Genomic DNA, 20,330 nt, shown 5'->3' with positions numbered 1-20,330 from the left:
CATGATTTAAACAATGGCATAGAGTCGGATGCCCGGATAGCAACAGGAAGATTGTTCCATAAGACTGGGGCAGCTACAGCAAACGCATGGTCGCCGTGGACTTCAGCCGAGAACGAGGTTGCTCCAGAAGAAGTTGGGTAGCAGATCTAAGTGCTCTGACAAGAGTGTGTAACCTAAAAAGCTCATTGAGGTAGCGCGGCGCCAAATTATTGATAATTTTGTACGTGAAAAATAGTATTTTAAATTGAATACGGTATTTAACTGGCAGCCAGTGCAAGCCAGCAAGAACAGAAGTGATGGAGGAAAATTTCCTGCTACCTGTCAAAAGGCGTGCCACCGCATTCTGGACAGTCTGCAATCTAAGGAGAAGGGAGGAGGAAAGGCCAATGTAAAGAGAGTTGCAGTAGTCCAACCTGGAAGTCACGAATGCATGAATAAGTTTTTCCAGGTCAATATGCGAACTATAGCACTTAACCTTAGAAATGAGGCGCAGCTGATTAAAACTAGACCTCACTACAGCAGAGACTTGCTTGTCAAATTTAAATGAGCTATCCAGTAATATGCCCTGGCATAATCAGAAGAGGAGCTAGCAAAAGGCATCAGAGCAGCACACAATTGGTCGCAAGGGATTTTACTATTGAACACCACAATCTCCATTTTCTTTTCGTTCAGGACAAGAGAATTACTCTTGAACCAATCTTTAACCTCACGCATGCATTCACGAAAATAGTGAAAAGACATAGCAAGATCATCAGTAATCTCAAAATAAATCTGTATATCATCAGCATAGCAATGAAAGGCAATATTATTGTCAGGGCTCTGTGTGCGGGCAGGCAGAGATGAGGATCCAAATGCAGGACTCGAACACAGAATTGAAACTCAAAAAAACCTCAGCTTTATTGCTGGCAGAAAAACAAACATGGAGTGAGGATGGAACACTGAGACCAAGGACACACAGGCATAATTCTGAGGGTACGACGCGACACTGAGCATGGGAAAACACAGGGCTTAATTACACAGGGTAGTAACGGGGAATCGGCAACAGGAGGGAGACACAGCTGGGAGAGATCAGGGCTAACGAGACGGGGGAGCTAAGCTGCACACACTAACATAAGACAAAGACTTTCACAATAAAACAGGAAACATGAATTACTAAACAAGCATGCAGACTTTACACTGAGAGACAGACAGAATGACACATGGAATCTGAACTAAACTAAACGTGAGATATAACTGAGAACAAATCCTTAAGCACGGATAAACAGAAACAAGAAATAATAATCATCATCATCATCACTACGAGAAGAAAACAATCCATGAAGCAGAAATAAACCAAAACATAATAAACTCAAAATGAACCGTGACAATTATACTTCTCAAAAATACTTCTCATAAAACCATCATTACATTTTTGTGTTGTCAGCACTAAGCACTCTAGTTAGTTAGTAAGTTACTTAGGAAGGAAAGTAGATAGATAGGTGAGCTAATCTTATGCTAGATTTTCTGGTATTCTTGGGCAACATTTTGCTCTGAAGCTCAAGCCAGCTCTATGTTGTTCATGTTGCATTTTAACTCTGGACTTTTTACAACTTACTTATTTCAAAAATGTTAATTGTAGCACCTTCAATGTGTCAAGAGGCAAAAATGTAGGCTCCTCTATGAGTTGTGTAAGTTAAAGCACATATGAGAATACCCATTCATTTTCCAGGTTGGGTGGATGTTATCATGGTTCTCACAATAATTTGTGAGAACTACAGTGTACTGAATTATTAAAACTGGCACTTTAAACTTAAGCCTTTTCTTCATAAATCACAATCTGCTGTCACATTTTGTCGACCAAATTATACATCAAACACACCATCATCGCAACAGTGCTATTGTAAATGCTTCTTGTTATCTCAGTAGACTAAACAAGCCAGACTACAAAAACCTGTTTGACCATAAACCCCCAGTGCACAGACTCTCCCCTCCCCTCAGTACAGCATTCACACTACACTGGGCTCCACTCTTCAGCAACTCTTTTGAAGTCATCCCCTGCAGCTCTCCACCATTAGACACCCTTCCATCTGCCACAGCTACTTCATTATCAACCTACTGCTGCTGCCATAATCGGAAAGAGAACAGCATGCCAGTGTAGGAATGCTGCTTCCTGAACTGAACCCCGCTCATTCCCAGTCCAGCAATTAGCTGTGAGCCCTTACTGACATGAAATATTCCAATAACTTGTTCCTCCTCACCTCTCACAAGATTATTTAGTTTTACAAGATGGCCCACAATTGCACATAGGCTCCAAAGAAAACATTTTGTTTGACTTGTTTGTTTTTGATTTTGACCGTGAGTAACCACAAAAGTTAGCCATCTACAATGGCCATTTTCCTAACTGCACCTTGGGTAGTCACCAACTGACCTATAACTCTGTATATTTGTTCATTTACTCACACATGTAAGGCTCATTTGTTGGAAATTCAACTACAGTGGTAACAGAGCATTCGAGTCTGACTTTCAGTTGTATTTCTTGGTGCCAGAGGACATCAAAAAGAAGCTAAATCAAATAAAAAGACCTGAAACCGGATATACTCTGAAGCCTAAAAGACAGTGTACCTTCTGAAACTGGCAATGTTCCTGTGCTCTCTGCTGGGGTGAACTTGTAATATTAAAAGGAAGGCTTTCTTGGAACATACATTTACACACCTGAACCTTTCCCAAATGAAAGTTTTTATTTTCCAATGAATCATCTTGATGTTTCAAGTGAGCACTCCCCCATTAAAGCACACACAACATCTGTTTCTAGACCAAAAAAAGAATTAGTATACCATTTAGCATTGGCATTCAATATACTGTTCCTGTCTTTTTGTGTTTTATATGAAGGACTGTAAACATACAGATAGCCTGTGGCTTTGTGGTTCCCCTCTTCTCTACCTAATTTAGTTACTTCCTTTCAAAGTGGCAGTAAAATGAGCTGTATTCCTCACTATCCCTCTGGTTTTTTGTAGTGCCAGACAGCAAGATCAAGTTTAGGTCAGCCAGGTTCTTGTTTGCATGTGATTGGGGGGCCTGTTTCTGCTGCTGCTCCAGACACTTAATGTAAATGTTACACAGATATGTGCTGATTAGTGAATGATCACATGCTGAGATGCTTTGAAGTTGCTTTAAAATGTGAACAGTACACAAGATTTGTATAAGGAAACGATGAGAGTTGATTTTCTATAACTCTATTTTATGAAGCTATAAGGTCAGATATCAAACAGAGTTTAGGTCTACGAGGTCAGTGGTGCTGCAAAATAAAACTTATTATTTGCATATTATAGTTGTAGTACTCAAATAGAATACATTAACTATATTCTTTGAACAATAATTTAACATTTTAAAACAATAATGAATCAGAAAAGGAGAAGCAGGGAATTACAAATAAATATTACAAATATATTGAAAGAAACTAAAATTAATACATAAGTAAAATAAATACAATAAATTACTCTGGAGTAGTATCATCACCACAGTGCTGGTTTGACTGTGATGTCATTCAGCACATGGTTCAGCATCAGTTGCTCAAGAATAGGGTCACAGCTCGGTCATCGTGACACTAGACTAAAAAGATAAATCAAGTTAGTTGTCACTGTTTGCTGAGAATAACCAACACTCTTTCCTGACTCCACTCTCCTCACCACCTGAACCAAAGTATTGCACCACTTGTCAAGGTTCCGACCTGGACTCAGCAGGTTTATATCAGGCTTGGAGGTAAACACATGTTCATGGAAAGCAGTTATTTTAGATGTAAGCTTGTGGGGGGCAGGCAGAAAGTCCACAGATTTCTCTCTAAAGTGAAAAAAACAAAGATGGTCTGTTACAGAATTCATTTTCTCAGGGAACCTCAGCACTAGAAGTATCTACGCAAAAGAGAAAAGAACCAGTAATTCAAATGAGCAGCGCAAACACAGAAAATGTGAGTCAAACAACACTACCGCAGTAAGTCTGGCATCAACTGAACAAGTCCTTTAGCCTTAAGTAGCAGGGAGGTAACATCCAGTTCCACACAGGTGAGTTAACTGCAGCTTCAACAACAGCTTCCAGGTGCATCAGCCAAGAGGGCGGGAAAGCATTGAGAAACCTAGCCTCTGAAACAAACATGCACAAACACAAACAGGTCAGGGAGACAGACAGAAAATGGCAGGTGAACACAGAAGCTGCCATGTTTTCAAAAACACTTTAAGGATCCATATTTAGAGTATTTTTTGCCGTTTTTACTCACTGAAGCACACAATTGATATTCAAATATGAAAAATCAAAGCACTCTCAAGCGCAGGTAATCAAATCATAAAACTCCTTCAGTGGGAGACTGCGGCACCCACGGTGTGGGACGGAGAGATTTCGCAGGTCTTTCCTCCCCACTGCTGTCAGACTCCATAATAAAGACTTTAACTGATCAAGCACACACATCCATACATATGCAATAATACTAAGTGCAATAATCCTTTCTGTCATCGTTGTATTTTTACTCAGTTGTATATAGTATTTGTATTCTATTTTTATCTTATTGTATATTTATTTTATTTTATTCTACTGTATATAGTATTTTATTTTATTCTATTCTGTACAGTTGTGTACTGTATTTATTCTTATTGTATTCAAATTTTTGCCTCATAACTTTTGCACTGTCCACTTCCTGCTGTGACAAAACAAATTTCCCATGTGTGGGACTAATAAAGGTTATCTTATCTTATCTTAAAACATAAATGAGACTAGCGCTACTTTTAAAATGTCTACAAATTTAAAAAAAAAAAAAGCCCCATCTGACCAATCAGAGGCATGATTTAAAATAGCTTTTGCCTGTGAAACTCTGAAAAAGTTTCCTCTTGCTATATAAGAAATGAACATGTAAATGACAGCTGTGTTGAATTTTTTGATAAAAGTATTCATAAAAATATGCAGCATGAAAGGACTAGAGGGACTGAGAGATGCCTCAGGCTACGTCCACACTAATGCGTTTTTGTTTGAAAACACGTCGTTTCCTCTCCGTTTTGACATCCCGTCCACACTGAAACGGCGTTTTTAAACATGCTCCAGATAGCTTTTCTTCAAATTCTTTAATTCTCACTCCTTTTACTTCTGTGTTACTTGCAGCAACAACTTGACCTCATTGTTAGTCCATTTTAAAACATCGGTGCTTTCCTCTGCATTTTGCTGCAACGTTTCAAAAAGCCGGAAAGTAAATAAGCGCCACACAGAAATGAGGTAGGCTGAAGCTTCTTGCGTTTTACGCATGCGCAGTACTGGAACATAAGCTTTTTCGGCCATTTCAATGTGGATGCACAAGTCTCTGAAAACGACTGAAAACGCTAGTGTGGACTCGGAGCACACGAAACAAAAAAACTAGTATCCATAACTCGAAATTTCGAGTTATTTTTTCAAAATTTCGACTTATTAACTCAAAATTTTGAGAAATATAACTCAAAATTTCGAGTTACTTTTCTCAAAATTTCGAGTTAGCTCTGCCAATCAAAAATCTACGTGAATGAGGTCACTTTCTTGTTACCCAGAAGCTTCCGGGTAACAAGGAAATGATGTCATTCATCATTACTGATTGGCAGTGCTAACTCAAAATTTCGAGTTACTTTTCTCAAAATCTTGAGTTAATAAGTCGAAATTTTGAGTTAATAAATCGAAATTTCGAGTTAATATGTTGAAATTTCGAGAAAGTAACTTGAAATTTCGAGAAAATAACTTGGAATTTTGAGTTATGGATCCTTTTTTTTTTTTTTTTTTTTTTTAGTGGCGGAAACGGGCTTCCATAGTTTACAGACGAAAACACCTTTTCAAATCTGTCCGAGCTAGTGTGAACGCAGCCTCAGATCTGCAGAAAGTTTCATCACTGTCATGCATCGTCAAAATCCAAAGACCCACAAATACATTTTACTTTACAGTTTACAACTCAACTTGTGCATATATATATAGTATGTGTAAGTCATTTAGCCCTTTAAAATATGGAGTTTAGAGCTGCTGTGCTGATTTATTATTATCACCGTTTGCCCTTTTTAAACTGTTGATTTGGTAAAGCCATTTTTGGAGTTGATATGATGATGAAGAGCTGCTGTACAAACTACTCGATTAGAAACCTTAATTTCTATTAAATAATTAATTTATTTCTTTGCACAAATGATTGGAGGAAAAAGTACATACCCAGCAAAAAAACAAAACAAGTAGTTTTTTTGTTTGAGTTTACAGGAACAGGAGGCGTGATACAGCAGGAAGCATGGCCCCTGAGTCTCAGCAAGTAAGTGCGAATGTGACAAAAGAAGAAGAGACAGGAAGCCACATGCTGCTCCACTTTTCAGAGGAAGAATACTGGCTTACTGTGCATGAGAGGTTGGTGTGAGTGAGCAAGAGTGTGGTCTTCATTTGTCAACACCTCTCTTCCTGACTGTGTCAGGGAACTCAGTGTGATATGGTATCTCTCAACAAACTCACTTCCACCTACACTCCATATATTCCTTGAGGTGAAACCTCTGTTTTCTCTCCAACTATCCTCTTCCACACAGCCAAGAATTTACAGCCTCCAACACTTGAGAGCGAAATGACAGGAACTGTTAAAATATCATTGGCTGTTTTGTGATCCAATGTGCGCCTTGATCCCGGGCTGTTTCTGAAGGGAGTAACATGGAGGAATAAAAACAAGATAAGTACTATTCCGTGTGTGAGACACTGTTTCCAGCTTTGTAAGAAAGAACATTTATAACCCTGTCACATAAACTTAAATAGGCGAGACTCTATTGAGCTCCTCTCAGCCGTGACAGAGAAACCAGCATCCTTATCTGCCTCCCTAACTCCTTCTGTCTGTCATCTCAAAAGCTGACCTCTTAAACCCCTGGTGACCCCCACCAGTGGCAGACTGAATGAACCATAGGAAATATGTTGCCTCACAGGAAGCCGCTACAACTCCTTGTTGTGTACAGGGGAATGTGATGCTTTTTTTACACCATTTGACCTGGTGCTCTCATCAGCACTGACGTGTTACCTCTGCTAACGTTAGAATATGGGAGCACTGCAACCACTTATGTTATTTCAACGTACACACCCTGTCTTCCTGTTTCACTTGTTTGCCATATTCTTTTCTCTGGAGAAGAATATAGCAAATATTTCAGCCAATTCACTGAGTTGCAAATTATCAGAATATTAAAGTGTATTTATTTGACTTATATTATAGCTAAAGATTTTAATTCCTGGATTGTTGTTGATTTAGAAAATATTTGTACCCCTTCAAATTTTGCTCACTTTTTCATTTAGAAAAAGCTAAATGGAGAAAAGCATTTCTCCCTATCTCTCAATACTTGGTCGTTAAAAAAATGAACAGACTTTTAAATTTCAAAATGTAACCATTTGTAGCCCCTCAGTAGCATTGCTGCTTTGGACCTCTACAGACTTAGACTGGATGACTTATTCAATTCCTTTTGAAAAATCCCTCAAATCTTTTTGGAAAAGATTCAAAAAGATTTGAATTGAAAATCTTTTTGAATCTTTTTCAAACTTTATAGATTGAAAAGATCTCAGCTGTGTATATCAGCCAGGCATTTTCCTGAAGCCACTGCAGTATTGTCTTTGACTATATACTGTGCTGAAAGGTGAATCATCTCCAGTTCTAAAGCTCTATGGAGTTCTCAGTGAACAAGGACAACTTAGGTCCAACTCTAGGATGTGTCGTTGTGACTTTATATTTATTTTATTTTATATTTATTGACTCATTGTGCTTCTGATAGCACAACTTTAGAAATAGATCAAATTTTAAAAAGATCCACTCCCATCAGTAACATTATCCAATTATAAAGCTCTGCAGCTAATAAAAATCGATGACTTTTCATGCTAACAGCAGGTTTTATCCAGGCTGAGTAACACAGGGTAGAATAACCCAATCGTGAAGTATCCAAAGTCAAGCTACCAGCCAATTACCTACCTCTTCATGACATGGAAGCTCCTCTCAGGTTTCACTGCAACCAAGCTGATCAGGCACATGAGTCAATACACAAGCACAGCTCAGAAGGACATTGGGAATAACACTAAAAGGCAAAAACACCAGCCCCTGGTTAATAGAGCAGTACACCAGGACTAAGATCAGGAAAATCAACCTTAGTCCTGCCTGCAATGACTACAAGAAAGCCTCCAGCTCATTGTCCCACACATGGATACTAGAATGCTTGGTACTGTACAAGGCTAACAGTGCATTAATAACATTTATCGGGAACTCAGTGGGACTGTGGAAAACGACATTAGATGGCTGCTCTAAGGCAATCGGACCATCAAGTGCCTGACCAGGATTCCCAGCAATGATATCAAGATATTACTTTGACGAGATAAGTGTGGCCAAATGGTTGCAAAGAGAGGGATGGTGATGTGGAGTGAATGTGTGGAATTGCTAGAAGGCAAAATGGTAGACGTAAAACAGCTACAAGTACCCGAGTTTCCCACAGGCCAATGGGAATCATGATAAAGATGCACAAAGGCCACAGCCAAATACCTCCAGAAGGCAGGCTTGTACTAAGAGGTCAGCTGGTATAAGACCTAACACCTGCGCCTGCATTAACACATATGCCATTTAGCCATCAGATACCCAGATTCAGTTCAATTCAATTTTTGAATTCAGTTTTATTTATATAGCGCCAAATCACGACAACAGTTGCCTCAAGGCACATTATGTTGTAAGGTAAAGACCCTACAATAATACAAAGTAACAAACAGAAGAGTAATAAGTTAGCTACTGGAGGAGATAAGTCCCGCTAATGTTAATACAGGCTCTGTGAGCATAGAGAAAGAGGGAGAGTGAGGATTACTTAGTTTCAGACTCACAAACAAACAAGTAGCATATGTGAATGCATCAGAGACACTCATACCAACCCCTAGGGGGTGACACGCACAGTGTTTGACTCTACTGAAATTGCTAGCCATATTACATCTTTTCAGCAGAGCCCAAATTAGTTAAGAACAGTATGTTCAGTCTACTTGTCATATGGACAGAATGTTGGCTATTGTGATAAATGTCAATTTCCAATGATTTGTGCATGAGATGTACAAGTGGCTCTTTATGGCCTGAGTATGTCCTTCACTGTAAAATCTAATATTGTGTTTAATTAAAAATATTAAATAGGCTGAACTCAATTTTTATTTTTATGAACTTGAAAAGCAGAAATTTTTAAAAACTGTTTTTGTTGATATGTATTTATTGGTCTCTGCTTTTGATTTGCCTTGCTGAAATATGTGAAATATGAGGACATGGACAAGCATGTGACCAGAAAAGACATTTCTGGCACAAGCTTGTATTTGCGTTTGCTCACAAGCTTGTAGAGTAGATCAGTTCACACCATATATGTATGCAAATAAATATCGAGGTTGTACCATATTTCCTCTGGCGCGGGGGGGTAAAAAGAGCAGGGAATGGAAAACGATGGCTCACTATTCTGCATTGTCCTGCTCTAATCCCCCCCTATTTCACAGAATAAAAAAAAGAAAAGAAAAACATTTGACACCTTTCACAGGCTTGGCCAACACTTCCAGTTCCTCCTACACACTTAAGGTTACACAAACTCACACAACACTTGGAACATTCACAGGTTTCAAGTGTTTCCTTACTCTGTTCTCTCAGCATGAAATCAGCTTTTCATTAAAGGTTGGGGGTTCTTGTCAGTCACAGCCCCACTTCTCCCCCACCTCATCTCTTTCATCCATTCTTTATGGCTCCTCCTCCTTTTGGCACCCCATACGGCCTTTGTAAAAATTCATGCCCTGTGCCTAGCAAGGAAGTGGGGTTACATAGATCTTGTAGCAATAAAGAATACAATAAGATTTGATCAAACTTCTTTTTGTTTCCTGTAGCTAACTAGGCAATCTGTAATTTACAGGCTCATGAACTCATGAATGAAATATTAAAATTGGAAAAAAAACCTATACTTTAATCTTAATAACTGTACAGTACTCTGTTTTTGTAACTATTGTCCATGATGTAAATATTTTTTCTGTAAAAGTTGTGTGTGTTTCTGTTCTGTGTCCTGTTCTATTTGTATACGTGCTTTTATTCTGCTGCTGTCACAAACAGGACTATGGACTATGCGTCCATAGCATGGAGCAGGGACGGCTGATCCTGAGCATGATGCTCATACACTCTCCACCTCCAAGCAGAGAAAAACTCCTCTATCGGATTGAGGAAAGGAGAGTAAGGTGGTAGGAACCCCATGACCATCCTTGGATGCATTGCAAACCATCCCCTGATGAGTGGGCTATGGTGGAAATTGACGTTGTCCCACACAATTACATAAATGGGTAGGTGAGGCCCTATGAGACCTCTCTCATTTTCAGGGATAAAATTGGTATAAAGGCAATCCAAGAAGATGAGGAGCTTGTGTGTGTTGTATGGGCCAAGACTGGGGATGCGACTGGCCACACCATTTTCAGAAATGGCAGCACACATAGTTATATTGCCCCCTCGCTGACCTGGGACATCCACTGTGGCCCGGTGGCCAATAATATTACGGCCACGTCTTCGGCCCTTGGCCAGGTTGAAGCCAGCTTCATCCACGAACACCAGGATGTGAGGGGTCTCATGTCCTTCCAATGCCATTATTCTCTAAAATAGAGTAAAGAACATAAAATCAGTCATACAGAAGAGTCATATACTACAGTTAGACAATTACATGTTCTCCCCAACAGGTTCAATATACTACAGGCCACTACTCCAGTGGTTCTAAACTAGTGATAGGCCTGAGGAAGTACTGCAGGGGTATTTGATAGAAAGGGGAGTGGGAAATACTGATGACTTACTGAGATGTTACAGTAAAACCTACAGTATTAGATAGATTTGATTGGGAGACAACAAAATAAGGATTATAATGAGAATCGTATCATACAGTAAACTGCAGTTTTCTGTTGAAATTGTTGAAGTCAGATGAAGCAAATACTGATTCTGAAATCAGGTAAAGGAGGTATTGAAACCAAATAAGTGAACTACTGCTTACTGTGATTACAGGTAAGGTTATAATGAGAGACAACCAGTAACTGACTTACATTTACATACTGGTAGCGCAGCTCCTTCACTCTGTCAGAGTTCCTCTCAAATGGTACCCTGTAGATTTGTTTCATTGTCATCTGATGCTTCTTCAAAACCCGGTTTATTGTGGAGAAGCTTATTGTGTTTATATTCTGGAATATATGATTGTCCTGAAGGATGGCATCACGGATCTGTCTCAATGTGATGGCATTATTTGCCATCACCATGTTACAAATCTCTTTCCTGTTGTTCATTGAGCAGTTTTCCTCTGCCACCCACGTGAGGTTGTCGTCCAATCCTACACAAAGAACAGAATACAGTTAGTTACCAGTGTAATTGTATTATTGTTTTACTCAGAGTAACTTCACCACAATCCTAATGCAACATTGCACAGTGACTGGAATACTACTCTAAACTGTATAAATTATGTAATTCCATAGTTTACAGTAATTTGTTCAATATATTTCTTATCATATTTAGTATCACAACATTCCACTAGTCCTCTCCACCTGCTAGTATAGACCTACTACTGTAGGCAGATGCACACAAAATCTCTACAGTAAGTTATACATTTTTTGCCTCACACACAGTGCCCTGTCCTATACAACATATAACTCCATCATAGATTACATAGAGTACATACCTGTTTTCCCTGCGAAAGGTTTGGATGATGGAGGAGACTGTAGAGCAAGGCACATTAGGCTGCACTCGACGACCTGCCTCTGCCATTGTGAGGCCATGGTTTATGACATGGTCTATAATTGTGGCCCGAATTTCATTCGGGACAGCACAGTGTCTTCGCGCACCTCGGCCTCTTCCCCCTATTCCTCCACCACGCATTCTCAGTCCTCCTCCTATTCTTCTTCTTCTTCTTCTTCCTCCTCTTCCTTGAGGAAGAGCTTCCCCTTGTCCGTTTGCTTGGCCTTGTCTATCCATGTTCAGAGATCGGACTGGCTGTGGTCAAGCTCTATATATCTGTGTTTGGCAGCACACAATCATGGAACACACCTGTGTGTGACACTCCCCCTTCGTTAGTCTAGTTTCACCTGACTGTCAATGACTGTCATCAATTTATCAAATATTCAAAGAAATTCATATATGGTATTCATGGTATTATGTTCTTGACCAATTTTGACAATTGAACAGACAGTTGTGCATGCGAGTACTTATACAATGAAATCATGCTGACATGTTTTGGGGGGAATGATCATTAGACTGAGAATCAACTAATCAGTTTAGATCTACAAGATCTATTCATTTGGAAAATGTGCTAAATGTGGGCTAACTGTATAACTGTAGGCTACTTGTACTTAATCATTTGCAAAGATGCACTGAGACAATTGAGACATGTACTAAGGCATTTGCCATTTGATAAAATGAATGAGAAATGCCATTCTGTTGTGAACATTTGCCAAGAGGTTTGGAGGTTTGTCCATGTTATTTTGAGAATGTAATTTCTGTTTCAAGAAATGAGCCAAACCAATGGAGAAAAACTGTAATCACATGATTATTGTGAATATGCATCTTGATGCATGCCCAATTATCCAAGTAAGGATATCACAGAAAGTTAATTCTGTTGATCCGGATGTAACGTCTTCAAGTGTGACAAACTCTTTTAAATTCAGTCTCCCATTTTAAAACACTGAAGGTGTTTTGTTGTTTTACATAAATGTAAAATTGAGTTCCTGCTTATTTGACCCCCTCAGTAATTAACATTATCCTGCTATTTTCACATCTTCTCCAGTGGGCGTGGTAGTTTTTGCAGGTGACGTGTGACCTCAACGACCTTTTGACTGACTCCATCCCCCATCCCCTACTCATGTGGAAAGAATTTATTTTCAGCTTCTTAGTTCCTTTTCACTGCCCCTTTCTCCTGCAGACCCACCCTTTCTATGCTTCCTCCTGGGGCACTGAGAGTGCAGCTGTTGCTCTCAGCCCTCTATTATCCACCCGGAAGGGGTGAGTAGGCCAGGGCAGAGGAGGGTAGAGGACTAGAGCTGTGGAAGGAAAAAAAAGAAATTCAAAAAAATGCAGAGGAAAGTATGAGATGATATGTTCACATTTCTGGGAAGCAGTGGGTGTAGTCCTGGATTACTTGAACAGGTGTTACCCCAGTTTCTTTTATGCTTTGCTCTCCTCTGCTTCCTTAGAAAAACAATAAAATATGCTGGAGTAAAATCCTACAAATGTAATGGATAAAAAAGGGAAACCATTCACTTTGCCTGCAATTTTGGAACAGTGTTATATATATATATATATCACTTGTTTCCGTAGTGACACAAAATAAAATTCAGCTTTTGTGTAATAAACCATATGTTCAGAATTAACTTCCTTTTTTACTGTAAATCTTTATTACTGTGCTTAATATTTAACATACCACTACAATAACCCAACCTTTTTTAGTTAAAACATTAACTATCCAAATCATACTTTATACATCACTGTTAAATACTTGGATACAACAATATCAAGTATCTTTGAAGTCTTTGAAGTCCGTTTTTTAATAATAAACATTAAAAACAACCTGTACCTTCTGTCTTTATTATAGTAAGTAACTATAAGCACAAGTAATCAATATTAGTAATGAATTTAGATGAAATGGTTGTCAAGTTAGTATAGGTAGACTTTTTGATAAAAAGTAAGGAGGTAATGTCATTAAAGTGTCTTAAAAATGTAGAAAAATACTACTTTAAATTCAGGAACTCTGTGGAAAGTGACATATTTGGAGTCATTTTGGAAGGAAAACGTGACTGGCACACACTGTGCATACAGGCGACATGGGGGTTATGCTGCAGAAGCTTCAGGGAAGACAGTTTTCTTTGAAAAAGTCTGAAACTTCTTTAAACACAGCCTGGAACTCGTGAAATCTGTTGGTAACTTTCTGGTTTTGCAGATTCATGTAAACCACAATTCTTCTCAGTGGAGAATAAAAATGTGAACATTTCATAGTCAATTTTTAAAAAGCAATCTTTAACCAATAGCTTGATTTTGGCTTTAAACAGAAAAGGAGGAGAGAAAGAGAGAAAAGGAATACTGTATGACTTCTAACAGTTCACTCTTCGGTCAACCAGTTACTCCATTAAAACATAAAGTTGGTGACAGCAGGCTAGTGTGACTGATATTCACTCCACTAACCAGCTACTTTACCTTGACCAGAAGGAAGCCACCATGTAAACTGAACTCTGTTCCCCCATCAGTCAGTTGACTCACTCGCCATCCTATCCATCTCACTCCTCAGGATCAATTTGGCTGAGTTGAATGGGGGGTCAAGGCAATTTAATGCTCCTCCTGCATTGTAAAACAGGAGAGGAAGGGGTCAGGGACAGGCAGGTGGCAGTCAACTTTGTGTGGGCTGTCTGCATTCCTCTGTGTAAGTGTGTGCATGCTGGGTGATTGGAGGCAAGAGGGTTGACAGGAAGCAGACCACTGCCAGTGGTAAACGCCATCATAAAATGGATTGTTTTGTGTGTGGGACAGTGTGTCTGTACATTTGTGTTAGAGAGTCAGATTCCTCCAGCTCTGAGAGTGAGAACTTGTTTTTGATTTGGGAATAATAGTCAAAAGTCTTAATCGTGCTGCAGTCCAGTTAGAAAATTGGAGCTTAACCAATTGGCACCACAATCTTTAATAATTAGGGCCAGAGGCTTTTCTCTTCTTCTCTTTACTGTTAGAGACATATGTCAAAATGGTCATAATTCTGTGACTGCACTTAGTAACACCAGACATAGTAACACTTGCTTATCACTTTCAACCTAGTAAGCCCACTAGGCTGGACTATAGATTGGTTTTGTGACCCTTAGGAGAAAGTGATCCAGATGATCTTTCAAACATTAGGTAAACATGTTAAGATTAATGAAAGCAACTGATATGTCTGAAATGCGTTCAATACATTGCTGATCAGAATTTTTGGAGGCAAGAAAAACATAGTTAAATGTCCACATTACCTTTTAAAATGTTGTTAAAAAGCAGAAATTCTTGCACAAATTGACAGTTAAACTGGGGAGCTACATGAAATATACTGGCCGATACATGTCTGCAGAATACTCTAAAGTTATCCACTGAGGGTTTTTTGTTTGTTTGTTTGTTTGTCTTGTTTTTAATAAATGTTAATTTTCTTATTTATTACACTGACTGGTCTTGAAATTTTCACAAAGATAAAACTAAGTGATAAAGATAAAATAAACCTAAACATTCCACTGGCAACTTGATGGATGTTTATAGAATTAGAACTTACCTAGTATTCACTAATTTACATTAATTAAAAATATTATTTATGTTATAATGAAGCTCTGTATCTTTGGATATCGTATGAACTTCAAATCACATTTACATCTTTGGTATTGTGGTTGTTGTTGTCTATGTTGTCTAGATGAGTTTCAGTAGGTAAGAAGGCTCTGGATTCAAATCCACCAGCCAGCCAGAGCTTTTCTGTGTGGAGTTAGCATGTTCTCCCTGTGTCTGCATGAGTTCTCACTGAACACCTTTGATCCCACTATAAAAAGACATGGAAATTAGATGATTTGGTGATTATAAATTAAGCATAGATGTGAATGTGAGTGTGAAAGCTGGTCGCCTTGTGCTAGCAGTAGTGACCTATTCAGGGTGGACCTTCACTCCACCATCAAGTGAAGTAGTTAGGAGAATGAATGCATGAATGAATGAGTTTCCAGTATATTAACAGCAAATTTAAATATATACTTTTTGAGGATGCTATATTATTTGCATGCAGATTTTGCAAGTGTGTATTTTAGTCAGTAGTGTTGGTTTCCAGGGAGCAAGGAAGCAATGAGGGGCTGGCCTTCTGGGGTTTCATAGCAATCACCAGTTCAGGTATGAACATAACATCCTACACAGTGCAAAAATTCACAAAAGAGTCTAACCTTAACCAAGCTGGATTAAGGTCTCTTGTCTTTATTTCTGTTGCCTGTTGCCATTTTCCTTTCACAGGGTCACCAGATAACATGTGGGGGTTGGGAAGTTCACATCCACCAGCAAACATCAGCGCTGCAGACAAACGCATGATTTCTGAGCCATTGTTGTTTCCTAGTGTGACAGATGGCTCTACCCACTTACTTCCCCTTTACTGGATATTTATTATCTTGTCATATGGCTGCTACATGACTGCTACACGGTCTGACTCACGATTCTCCGTTTTCTATTAACCAGATGTTAAATAGATAGACTGGCATAAAGGGTTGTAAATGGGAGAAACAGCTAGTCTCGTTAATGTGTACACCTTTAAACCGCAAACTGCAACAAACATTTTTTTAACCTTTTTAAGCTACGGTGTATAATACTAATGATTATAGGTTATTGAAGGAGTACTGAAGTTTGAAGAGAGCTCAGCTAGTTGTTTAACCTTCCTCCTTGTTTGTATGATAAGTTAGTTTAGCTTATCTCTCAAAATGTTAACCAGTTTTGTTTATAGAGGTAGTTATTAGAGCAAAGTCCTGCTTATGTAGCAGACACTGCATGCAAAACCAATGCAAAGAAGAACAAGTGTAGCTAAATTTCACGTGCCCTTGGCATAGAAAAGAAATTAGCCAGTTTGATTTATTTATTACCAACGAGATTAATGGTTCAATGCAAAGCTTATTAATGAGCATCAATCAGAAAAAGATCATTCTAGGTCCCTTTGCCTCCTTTTTGTGGAAGCTCAACTTGAACTAACTTGAAAAGCAGAAATCTTTTAACGGAGTCTTCATTAATCCCATGCAAACGTACACCTATCTGGAATAACCCTGACATATTACAAAACAATAATATGATTAATTTCCCAGAATGGAGTTGTAAAGGAATTAAATACTTAGAACATATATTAGAGGGAACAGAATTTATTCCATTTGACAGACTAGTTGCACAATATGGGATCAACAAGACAAGATTTTTAGAATATCAACAAATTAAATCCATAGTAAAAAAGAAATTTAACCTCAGTCAAGTTGAATTACAAACACCACTAAGTGCGGCACATTTTCTTACTCTTAAATCCCCCAAATTATTATCTAAAATATACAGAACACTTTCTAAATTAGATGAATCAATATCCCTTCCTATTGCAAAGTGGGAAGCAGATTTATCAGTCAGCTTAGACCAAAACTTCTGGTCTCAGATTTGCTTAAAAACCTTTAAATTAATTAAAAATCCCAGTCTGCAATTAATACAATACAAAATACTACATAGAGTGCACTATACAGGTCATCGGATGTTCAAGATGGGCTTTACATCTTCCAACAACTGCTCACACTGTCAAGGCAATACACCAGACAATTACATCCACGCTCTTTGGTTCTGTCCACCAGTGCAAAAGTTTTGGCGCGAGATATGTGAAGACTTATCAAAGTGTCTGAAATGTAACATTCCAACCTCCCCCTTAGTGTGTTTACTGGGCAGCTTAGATAATGTCACTTCAGAAAAGAATATAGCCCATATGATCTTCACTGCCCTATGCATAGCCAAGAAAACAGTCCTCATGAACTGGAAAAATAAAAATAATCTTAATTCTAACCAATATAGAAATTATCTATTAGATTACATTAGTCTTGATACAGCCTCTGCCACCACATCAGATCAATTGCTCTGGACTCCTTTTATCAGCTCCATCACCTAGTGGGGGTGGGGGGTCATAATTTGGTCCCGCCTTCACTTTTGTGATTGGTGTGGGGGTAGGGACAGGCTTAGGGCGTCGGGGGATTCCCCGGAGGCATCTTCCTTGGGGGGCTCAACCCGGGGTAGGGGTCATGTCCGGTTGGGGGCTCTGTTGGCTCTCAGGTGACTGTTTCCTCGCGGCTGCGTGCAGCGGGGCTAGGGGAGGGTCTGTGCTGACGGACGTGGGTTACTGACCTGGTAGCCTGGCTGGCCCTGGGTGGGTCCGGGATGGGCGTGAGGTTCTGGGGGCGCTCTGTCTCTGGGCTGGGGCCCGGGCCGGGCCTCGGGGGCTTGGATCCTGGTTGGTGTGTTGCCGGGGTTGTGGGCGGGTGGGTGCATGGGGGCCCGGCCCTGGAGCGGGGTGCCGCCGGTGCGTCGAACCACCTGGGGGGCTCTTCAACTGGTGGGGGAGATGGTCACATCTTGCAGGAGCTTTCCTCTCTTCAGGAACTCTCTCTGCAGGAGGGGGAGATACAGGAGAGGTGGAGGAAGATCTCAGCCTGGGCGTTTACTGTCTTATGTAGTCTGGAAGATGAGTGGATGGTGGGGTGGGTGCAGTTTTCTCTGTGGTGGGGTTGGGTGGACTGTCCCGGGCTCTGTGGGGCCGGGAGGCGCTGCTGCACTGGGCCACGGTCTGGATGGGCCTGGGCCCCCTTTCCCTGGCGGGTCGCGGAGTGTGGGAGTGCCTACTGGGGTCAGCGGGGGAGCTGGCCCCAGGGAGGGGTTACCTGCCCCTCCCTTCCTTCCCTCCCCATCTCCAGCTGCCTCTCTCTTCCCGCTCCACCACAACCACCCACACATGCAGGGCCTTGGAGTAGGGGTATGTCACCAGGGTGCAGAGGAGGCTACCCCCCCCCCCCCCCTCTGTCCCCTTCTGGCTGCCTCTGCCTCAATTTTATCCCACAACTTAGACATTCACATTATTCACACTCTCATTACACATACATATAGGATCTTGGGGGTGGGCACAATCACGGAGTCCAAATCACCATCAGGGTGTACACCTCACCCCTGACGTCGTTGCCCACCTCTCAATTTTAAATACACTTAGTCATTGAGGGCTATCAGGAGGGACTATGCGCTTACCTGCTGCTCCTTGGCAGGTAGCTCCATGCCCTCCTGGGTTTTAATTGCACCTTAGAACACATATGCATTAACACTACAATGAGCGGGTGGAGGGAGGTTTGGAGTCTTCTCCCACCCCCATTCTCTGCGGCCTGCTGGAGCGGGAGGGCTAGGTGGAGTTGGCCGTCCGACTGCGGTCTGGAGTGTGGGGCCTCCCTGCTGCTACGGAGTCGGGGTGGTCTGCCTCTCCCCACCGCAGGGAAAAGGGTAACACCACCTGGGTCTGGGTGCAGTTCCCCCCTAGGGTACCTAGACCCGGTTTGTAGAGTACGCTTGGGGAGTGTGATCGTGTGTACAGCGTCTCTTTATGTCTGTCTCCACGTTGGTTGAGTGTGGAGTGAGTGCATATGAGAGCATGAGGGGGGGAATGGATGTTTGTGTCTGTGTGTGCCTGTATGTCTGTGTCTATATGTCAGGTTGGGTATCAGACGCCACCTCTCTGGGGACACCTCAGGCCCTCCAAGGTTTGGAGGCCTATCTCCACCTACCACCACTTCCCCTGCCGGTGGCGGACTCCCTCAGGTGTCGGTGCGTTGGTGGTTCTTTGTGTCTGGGGGTGGGCTCCAGGTACACACCGGCTCACTCCTTGGCGGCCGCTTATCGGGGCCTGGAGCCTGGGGCTCGCTCGGGCCCCTTCGGGGGTGGGGTGCCCCCGGCCTCTCGGCCTGGGGCTCGGTCACTCAGGCACAGCTGGCGGCTGGCGGAGCTCACGGGTGCTCACTGCAACTCCCCCTGGCTTCTGCTCCGCGGCTGCTGAGTGAACCCTCATCTGGGACTCTCCTCAGCTCTTACTGGAACAGTGGCGCGGCTGCCCCTCTGTTGGTCTTCCATGGTTTCTTGTGTTCTGGGGGCCTCTGGATGTCTGGAGTTTTGATCTCCTCCATACCTGCTTCACACCCTGGAGGACGGGGCTGTGGCCCCCCCACACTCCCTAGCAGATCGTTACATGGAGAAACCTTTGGAATACAAGCGCGCTGATCCACACAGGTATGCACACGGGTGTTCACTGCTCGTAGACCCAAATTACACCTTTCTTGGCTGCTACTTCGAAGCACATCTGTCCTGCGTGCTGCACAACAACATTGAATATTTAGTATTTACTGCTGTTTACACTTAGCTAGATTAATGCGATGGTGTTGTGTTTAGTATGTTGCTTTGTTTTTTGTTTTTTTTTGTCTTTTTTTGCTTGTTTTCTATTCTTCTCTCAACAGGTGATCCAGGAGATTTTTTATTTTTTTTCTCCCCCCCTTTCTCACTGTCCCTCTCCCCTTCTGTTTTTCCTTTCCTTCCTCTTTCTTTCTCCCTTTCCTATCTCTCACTCATGTCTGTCCCGTCTGTAACATCTGAAAATAAAATATAATAAATAATAAAAACAAAGATCGACCAAATGGACCAATACGGCAATGCCACGATGATCCATTTGGCAAAGTAAATCCATTGGGTATCCTTGTTGGTCTTCAGACAACAATTCTGATGGCTAAAGAACCAAATGGGACAGGCGAAAAAAAAAAAGAAAAAAAAAAAAAAAAAG

At 41.0% G+C, this 20,330-nt stretch overlaps 1 protein-coding gene across 1 annotated transcript; it reads right to left on the bottom strand.

Moving 5' to 3' along the window:
• Positions 1 to 8,637: 8,637 nt before the first annotated feature.
• LOC113027404 (uncharacterized) lies at positions 8,638 to 13,262 on the bottom strand. The gene is made up of 3 exons (XM_026177013.2): positions 11,670 to 13,262; positions 11,044 to 11,324; positions 8,638 to 10,606 (listed from the first exon to the last, which is right to left on the bottom strand). Exons 1-3 carry the CDS (start codon positions 11,764 to 11,766, stop codon positions 10,088 to 10,090), a joined length of 897 nt encoding a protein of 298 aa, XP_026032798.2. The 5' UTR covers positions 11,767 to 13,262; the 3' UTR covers positions 8,638 to 10,087.
• Between the last annotated feature and the right edge of the window lie 7,068 nt (positions 13,263 to 20,330).

This window comes from Astatotilapia calliptera, chromosome 7 (assembly GCF_964374335.1).
Source record: "Astatotilapia calliptera chromosome 7, fAstCal68.1, whole genome shotgun sequence".
In the NCBI taxonomy this organism is placed as follows: domain Eukaryota; kingdom Metazoa; phylum Chordata; class Actinopteri; order Cichliformes; family Cichlidae; genus Astatotilapia; species Astatotilapia calliptera.
The sequence above is the reverse complement of the archived record's forward strand: the minus strand, read 5'-3'. Positions and strand labels throughout refer to the sequence as shown.

Coding starts and splice junctions, on each gene's coding strand:
- LOC113027404 (XM_026177013.2), bottom strand. CDS start 11,766: ATGGCCTCACAATGGCAGAGGCAGGTCGTCGAGTGCAGCCTAATGTGC. Junction 11,325..11,669: donor ACCTTTCGCAGGGAAAACAG/GTATGTACTCTA, acceptor TTCTTTGTGTAG/GATTGGACGACAACCTCACG. Junction 10,607..11,043: donor TGCGCTACCAGTATGTAAAT/GTAAGTCAGTTA, acceptor ACTCTATTTTAG/AGAATAATGGCATTGGAAGG.